Source organism: Mytilus trossulus, chromosome 4 (genome assembly GCF_036588685.1).
Source record: "Mytilus trossulus isolate FHL-02 chromosome 4, PNRI_Mtr1.1.1.hap1, whole genome shotgun sequence".
NCBI lineage: Eukaryota > Metazoa > Mollusca > Bivalvia > Mytilida > Mytilidae > Mytilus > Mytilus trossulus.
The window spans coordinates 80,490,639-80,499,402 of NC_086376.1; the positions used below are offsets into that span (position 1 = coordinate 80,490,639).

Genomic DNA, 8,764 nt, shown 5'->3' on the forward strand with positions numbered 1-8,764 from the left:
ATGAACCATGCCAGGCAGACATGTACGGCTAACAATTCTTCAATACAACAAATACAGTTGACTTATTGCTTATAAATTAAGAAAAACAGACCAAAACACAAACACTAACACTTAGCAATGGACTGTGAAAATGAGGTCAAGGTGAAATAAAACATGCGTAAAAGACATGTAGATCATAAAATATTTCCATACACCAAATATAGTTGACCTAATGCATAAAGTTTTAGAAAAATAGACCAAAACTCAAAAACTTAACTTTAACCACTGAACCATGAAAATGAGGCCTAGGTCATGTGACCCCTTTTTATCCAATAAGAGAATCTTATTCTCAACCGATATGAAATAATATGGCAGTAATTACAGTTAAATTTAGTTTTGAATTTAACCTGAAAGAGATAGTCATTTTGGAATATTAAGAAAGTGAGAAACATGTCAGAATTTGGATGTAAAACATGGCCACTAAAAACTTAAAGATAAAGGGACATTCAATTTAAATGCAAGGATGTGCAAAATCATATATTTTGTATGTAATGCACATTTTATAAATTCCATTTATCATTTCTATCCCTTTCTAATAAAATAAAACATGGTGTATTCTTTGATAAATTTATTATGAAATCTTCTATACTTTAGTATCAAATATAAATATAAATACATATTCTGTAACTAACCTCATAAGTATAAAGGGGAACTGTAAACACCAATTCTGGATAAGTTATCTAATATGAGCATATATGTGTAACTGGTTCTGTACTGACTTGCAGAGCTCTTATAAAATACCACTCACACATTTTATTATGTTTACAGTAAATGCAATCATATCTCTCCCCATGTTTACCGTAAAAACAATCATTCTTTCTAAGAACACATACAATCATGGTAATCACATTATAACAGTAATGTAAATATGATAGTCACCATTTGACAATAAATGCAATCAGAATAATTATTTCACACAATACATGCAATCATGGCGATACCCTTTAACATAATCACTATATAACAGTAGATACAAACATGATAGCCAACATTTGTCATAAATGCAATCAGAATAATCACTTTCTGCTATTAAAATAATATATTTTCGCCAGTAAATGCAATCAAGATAATCACCATTTAACAGTCAATAACATTTTACAAATATTGAATTATAGTTTCCGTTATATTCATAATGCTGTAAAAAATGTTCAAATCAGTCTAAAAATCCATTTGATTTGAAAACATTTCTTAATATGTCAATGTCTGATTGTCCAATTGGTTGTAAAGGTGACCTTGTGGGACCTCCATAGTAACCAAACCATTCCATAGCAACCTTTAACCCTGGAACTCCAAATCTTTTGGTAACCTAAAATATACATTAAATACTTTAGTTTAAATGATGGTCCATACTATAATTTGTAAATGTAACAAAAATCTTTCTAGCACAGCTATGCAATACAATGGCATGGTTTAATTTAAGAAAATAAGTAACACCCAATACATTAGGGTTGATAAAACTAAACATTCATGGATATTGGGAAAATTTATTTTGTTTTTTCAGTTTCATTGAAAACTAAAACTTCATGAAAATGTTCATATGTTTGATGAGAATATACATGTATATCATGAATTCCCTATTTGTTTTGAATGAAATTGCTTGGGTACCAAAGTCAAGTATAGTAACAACGCATTTTGTTATTTCCATATTTGGGGGTTTGTCTCAAACTCGTTGACATTTCAAAATTAACAGGATGCACTGCCAGTTTCAAAAACTTATCTATGTTATACATTTGTACTTTTAAAATTATTTTCAAATGAAGACACAAAATTCTTGCCACCAGACTACAAGTTGTTGCCTTGTTTGACGTGGATGCCAAAAAGTAAAAATCTATATGAGGTAAATATCTGGTAAGCTCTATTTTGATCGGATGTCCTGATTGGTTCTGATAAGCTATTGCCCACTTACAGCCATATTAGGTGCTATGAGTCTGTGCTGTAGTTGTTTGGCCTCCTCCATTTTACCATCTTTGTACAGCTGTTCTAAATCACAACAAGATTTTCCTAGGACATTAGCTAAACCTAACACTCCACCTACACAACCTGTTAAGGGTAAAAATAAAAAGAATTGAAGCTGCCTAAATCATAATTCAAATAAAATATTTCCAAGGATTTTGCATTCCATATAACTTTCAAAACACATTCCCCTTTTTCAGTTTTGTATATATTTTTTTGGTATCTCTGCAATAATGGGTCATAAAAACAAAAATTGCTTGTCAATAGATTGTAAAACTTCAATTTGTTGAGACTTTGCTCATGAATAGCCCTTTTACTATTTTACTATTTTTTAATTTCAAATGAGTTAGAAAGAAAACAAAATCCTACATTTAATTTAAAAAAGTTTAAGTCTGCCCAAAACTTAAATTAGCCAATCTTAAGGTGAAATCCTGATTTTTAGCACCCCTCCCTCAACAAAAGGACTATTGAAAGATAATTTCAGTCCTATCAGTATTGTTTTTAAATGTAAATTGATGTATACATGAGCCAAAAATACTTCATGAATATCCTAGTCATTGAGATTCATCAATGTTTAACTCAAAACCAAGAAAAATTATAACATTAGGCCTTCAAAAATAAAATATATGTGCATAAGAGTATAGAATGTAAACACCAACATTAAAATAAGCCTAAAATTATTCATCATTATTTGCTCTGCTGTATTGTTTGGTTGCTGACTTAATGACATGTGTACCCCCCTCCCCTCCCCCTTTTTCCCTCTATATCTATTTATACACTAGTTTTTGTATGGGAGTGCTGACCAAAGATAAAACCAATGCTGCTAAAATTTGCCCATAAAATTAATTTCATTAATGCCCTACCAACTGCATAAGCTGGAAACAAGAAGCTGGCTGATCCTGCTAATATCTGAAAATCATTCTTCTGTGTTGCATACACTAATGATCCTAATTTACCTATCTGAAAAATAATGTAAAAGATTTATTTAGACCACATGTAATATTAATACCAAATCTAAACCAAAATAATTAAATTACATACATATAAGGACACAATCATTTTGATTGGCATGCAAACAATCATGTAGTGTTCAAAAGAGATGTTTCATTTCCAAATAAAGTTTAGCATATATGACTTTCCATGCTTTCCTAGAGGAAAGTATTGTCACAAGATATAAGTTTCTTATTGAAGATATATTCTGTTACATTATTTCCACTGGATGACATATTACAGTACTTGTTCCTGATAGAGTAAAAGGTTCCAATAGGAATATATATTATAGCAATTGTTTATAACAGTTTCCAGAGAAATTTCTGTAAACTTAACAAAAAAAAACTCTGTGATTTTACCTTTAATGGTTTACTTTAACAAATTGTGACTTGGATGGAGAGTTGTCTCATTGGCACTCAATTACCACATCTTCTTACATCTATCTTAAGCTGGATTTAACTCACAATTTCGTTGTTTTAATATTATCTACTTGAATTCTTCTCTTTGCAGTTTAATTATGTGAGCATATAATAAAACAGATATCTTACATCTCCTCCGCTGTCCTTTAATCCAATAATATTTTTATGTTCAGATAATTTAATGATAACTTCTGGTGCCAAGTCTATAGCTGTGTTTCCTGGTACACTGTACAATATAACTGGTATCGGACTGGTATCTGCTACCTACAACAAGAATAACAAGTTTGCTAGGCTGTAGAGAAATATCCCTCACACTGTACAAAGTGGGAATTTTAAGTTGTGTGTTAAACTGTGTCATTAAGGCACTGAAGTCATCATACAGAAAAAATCCCATCTATTATAAAAATTTGTAAAATCAAATGAAATTGATAGTATAATATGGTCGATTACACATGGTAATAAACAATTCTTTTTTTCTATCAAATGGTGTGAAAGGGGTTTATTTCATTTGGTGTTGATGTTATAATCCATTAAAATTGTGGAAGCCCATCTGTAAATTTTGTTACAAGTAAATTCTGCTTTGTGTTTCTTATCTCCCCTGGTTCAGGAAGCTAACTAATTTCAGTTATACTTTATAATGTGCTAGGACCAGGATGTTACAAGTGTATGTGCTAGAGAGGGTTTGGTGCAGTGGCATTGGATCCTGCTTGCAAGAACATGTGCCATTTCCCAGGAATACTTACGATAAAGTAAAATAAGACAGAGATCTGCTGCCTGAAACTAAACAGATAATAGATTTTAAATGAAATTTTGGGGGCTTTAATCAGTGTCTGGAAGTCAAATCTCAAATAATTAATATTAAATGCTGTTTATAATGCTCTATTAATTCATGAAAGGTGTTTTTCTAATATTAGTGGCCACAAAATATACACTTTATCTGATGAGATACATAATACTAAGGCCCAAAAAAATCTTTGTGATAAATGTTATCCTTCTGTTAGATATAGGAAGATGTGGTATGAGTGACAATGAGACAACTTTCCTTCCAAGTAATAATTTATAAAAGTAAACAATTATAGGTTTGGGTATGGTCTTCATTGTCCCTATCTTATCATTAAAAAAAACCCTTATCTTTATTTTTGAAAGGACAAATGTCTTAATATATTGACAAACATGAAAACAATGTCATTGGTAACAAGAATGTGTCCATAGTACATGGATGCCCCACCCCCACTATCATTTGCTATGTTCAGTGTACCGTGAAATTAGGAACAAAACTATAAATTGGCATTAAAAGAAGAAAGATCATATCACAGGGAAAATGTGTTCTAAGTTTCAAGTTGATTGGACTTCAATTTCATCAAAAACTAGCCTAATCCAAAACTTAACCTGAAGTGGAACAGGCAGACAGGGGATTGAACAAACGAGCGCACAGACCAGAAAACATAATGCCCTTAAATGAGACATAAAATCAGACTTTATGCTATTCCTATAACAGGCCTTTCTTCAACACCTTTAATAAGAATTACCTCACATTTCAGCTGGAATATTTATTCTATTTTCCCCAATGTAAATTTACACAATATTCTCAAAACCCTATGATACTTTAAGAATTATTCTGGATTAGATTTTAAGGAATTACAGACTTTTAATCTTGTTAAAAATTTCACTTGAAAATACGTCATAATAGAAAAGAGGTGGACTTAAAACAGGATCATGGGAATTCTGCTTTTAACTTAACTTAGGAAAAAATTGCAAAAAGTTGAAAATAATCATTATATTATCATCTGAATAATAGACTTTTCTTTCTTCATTTCTAAGTTTAAGAAGAATCCTACTTTTGTGTAATGGTTGATAAGAGCTGTATTATTCATTCCTCCCTTATAATAACATGGTGTTACGACTAAAGCTGCCTTAGCTCCAACATCTGCCATTTTCTGTGTCATAGATACAGTATCTCTTGTTGCTAAAATTAAATTTATACACACAAGTTTTAATAGATGTATATATATACATGTATATAGTGTCAATATAATGGAATTGTATGCAACTGCAAACAAGTGTGAGGTTCAGCTAGCTATACAACCAGGTTAAATCAACCATTTTCTACATACTAAAATGCCTATACCAAGTTAGAAATATGACAGTTGTTATATGTTTTAGCTTTTGAGTTTGCTTTTTACATAGGGATATTTCATTTAGAATTTTCCTTGGAGTTAGGTGTTTCTGTTATTTTACTTTTAAAATATTGTTTACAGAATGGAAAAAATGACAATTCTAATACAACATCTACCCTACCGCACAATCACCACTTCAGGTGTTTTTTCACTTATATTTTTACAATTCTTATAGAAGACTAATTTATGCCTTTTAAATGTGAACCAAAGTTCTGTTTTTCCAATGAGAAGATACATTTATAGTCCTGTATAGATAGATGTGTACAGATTAGGTTTTCAGAACTTACATTCACATCCTGAGCCTGCAATGATAAGTTTTTTGTCTCCGACCCACTGAACAACTTTCTTCATCATTTCTACTCTTTCCTCGGGGGTCAAGTATGCATATTCTCCATTAGATCCCTGCACCACATATCCTACAAAAGAACAAAAGATACACACGGCTATTCCTATCCTTAAATAAATAGTACATGCATTCCATATCAACATGAGATTAATTGATCTGTTATGTGTTTTTCCTCAAGTAAAGTAGTCCATTTAATGTGATGTTATTTCGAAGGGTGTTTGATTGGGAAATTCTTAATTGAGTCTAGCTATACTGAATTTACTGTAAAATATATTGTCTACTTCTTATTTATTAACAGTAAAATCTTCTACAAGAATCTTTGCTGGTTGTTTTTTCTCTTTGCAAATGACTAATTATAAATTAATCCCTTATTGCATTTATATTTAAATTGATACATTGTAGTTCTGTTTCAAGAATAAATACCTATAACTCCTAAGTTTTCATGTCTACCCTAACACATTTTAAGGACATATTTGGTTAAGCACTGTCTCAGTTCAGAACAAAGTAAATAAAATCTACCTACCTACCTAATTTGTTCTGCATAAAAGTATACATTATATGTAACATATTTTGTTTAGCTTCATTGCAATTGATAATCAATTAACTATAGATTGTTAACATTAAAAATTCAATCTCATATGAGTTAAATCTGAGACATTATATAACACTAATATGTCAATCATATTCAGATAAAATCACTGTTTTGTATCCACTGTCCTGACAATCTAAGACGACAAACCTGAAGACATATTGGTTGTGCAAGTCCAGTTACACATAGTACACATAGTTTCTGGTGGTAAAAGGGATTAAAAAGATTAGCAGAGTAATTCATATTTATGTGAATGTATTACTATATATTATATATGTCTGTGAGTTTAAGCCAGAATTTTATGTTGTACATGTACATGTATTTATCAGGTTGGGGACAACCCGCCAAATGGGGAACTATTCCCCAAATGAGTAACAACCCCTCATTTGAGTAATCATTTCATAGTGCTAAAAACAATATTTTCTAAAAATGGGTGTTTTTAGTTAGAATGGCACCAATTTATAGAAAAAAGAACAACTTCTTCCAAAGAACTATATTTTTATTATGGATTATAAAAAAGTTAGAAGCCTTGAAAATAGTCAAATTTTCTAAGTTTTCATAGGCTTGTATCTTCTTAGTAAATTAAGTTAGGGATAATCATCTTTAAGAAAATATGCAGCATTTTTCATGAATATGTGCCATTTTACGAAAAAAGACACAGATTAGAAAATTTATTTTTTTAGCACTACCAAATGATTACTCAAATGAGGGATTGTTACTCATTTGAGTAACAGTTCCCCATTTGGTGGGTTGTGCCCAACCTGTTTATTATGGTCAAGGAGAACTTGCATTAGTTGAGTACTACTTTTAATCAGTATGCAGCGTAGTGTGTGCAGCATAGTGTGTGGCCTTGGGTTTACAATTGCATTGAAGGACATTGAATAGTGATAAGTATTCTTCAAGAATTGGGTCAGTTGGTATACATGGACACCTAGTTAAGATTAAAAAAGGGGGCAGCTGATTATCAGGACCAACGAGGGTCGATCCCTGATTGACATAAACCATACCTTTGAAAGGAATCGTGTTCCACTGCTGCAGGTTCCTCTCCAGTTTATCGTATGCAATCGATTCGTCTGCATTGAAAGGAGTTGCAATTGGAGGATAAACACCACTAATGTCAAGTGTTGACGCGCACCGAAAAGAAAAATTAAGTTGTGTTCCTCTTTTTAATGATTTGTGTGTCAAGTGTATCGTCCTCCTTAAAATGTGCGACATTTTAATTGAATTTCACCTGATAAGTGTAACTCTAAACCATATCACCTGTTCGGTCAACTGTCAAAACAGAAACACGTGGTTACCTCCGAAATAGGAGAATTCCGATCTATAAATAGATTCAAGAGACCAATTATATTCCTTCAAGTTCACCGAACAATCTTGACCTTGACATTAATCAGCTTCATAATTATCTGTTCCTTTTAATTATTTATTCATAAACCCAAATATTGTAATCAAAATAAAAGAATAAAACACGTTAAAAAGGTGTTCTAGTTTTTAGTTATATTGAAATTTGAAAAAAAAATAGGCTAGACATGAGTTTTGAGTTAAAAAAAAAAAAGGTGAGATGACCCCGGACAGTCTCACTTTGCCAAAAAAAGGCAGGTTGCCAACTTGTAAAATTAAAAGGCAGAATGAGATGAGACAGTCATACTTTGCCAAAAAAGGCAGGTTGACAACTTATTATATAGAACTGAGTCAGGATGATTAACTATGATCAACTATAAAGAAAAGGCAGGACCGAAGAGAGTGATCGAGAGTGAGAAATAAAAAGCCAGGACAGAGGTTACAACAAACAAAACGAAGTAACGAGCAAAACCGGGCAAATATCTCGAACGAATAAGAATTGGCGGCAGAGCAACAAGATATAACGCCTTTTTGGATCTGGTTGTACATGTCAGAAGGGGATTCACACTCATGGTTGCATACTAGCTATGCCACCGGGGAACACGGCTGGGCTTGCAGTACCAACACAGGCACTTATCTCAGAATCCCCCCTATATACCTTTTAAAGTTATATCAGAGACATATATTAATACATGTATTATATGTCTATGGATATATTAAGTTATATAGGGGGTCTGAGACAATTAAGTGCCTGTGATTACCAAGAAGTATGTACGGACTTGAAGTGATGAACTAACTTGCAAAAGAAAAGGATATGCCTGAAATGGCAGAGAAATGTCTCCGACAAACTCTGAGACTACTGTAACACTAATAAATTTTGAAAATGGTTCGATTTAAAACAAGTATCTCC

The 8,764-nt window shown here is 31.8% G+C and overlaps 1 protein-coding gene across 1 annotated transcript; it reads right to left on the minus strand.

Annotated features, from left to right (window-relative positions):
* Positions 1-706: 706 nt before the first annotated feature.
* On the minus strand, positions 707-7,825 carry LOC134714229 (4-hydroxy-2-oxoglutarate aldolase, mitochondrial-like). Its single transcript, XM_063575470.1, has 7 exons — positions 7,521-7,825; positions 5,866-5,994; positions 5,240-5,367; positions 3,531-3,665; positions 2,856-2,952; positions 1,946-2,079; positions 707-1,345 (listed from the first exon to the last, which is right to left on the minus strand). The coding sequence occupies exons 1-7, from the start codon at positions 7,726-7,728 to the stop codon at positions 1,193-1,195; spliced, it is 984 nt and encodes a 327-aa protein (XP_063431540.1). The 5' UTR covers positions 7,729-7,825; the 3' UTR covers positions 707-1,192.
* Positions 7,826-8,764: the final 939 nt, after the last annotated feature.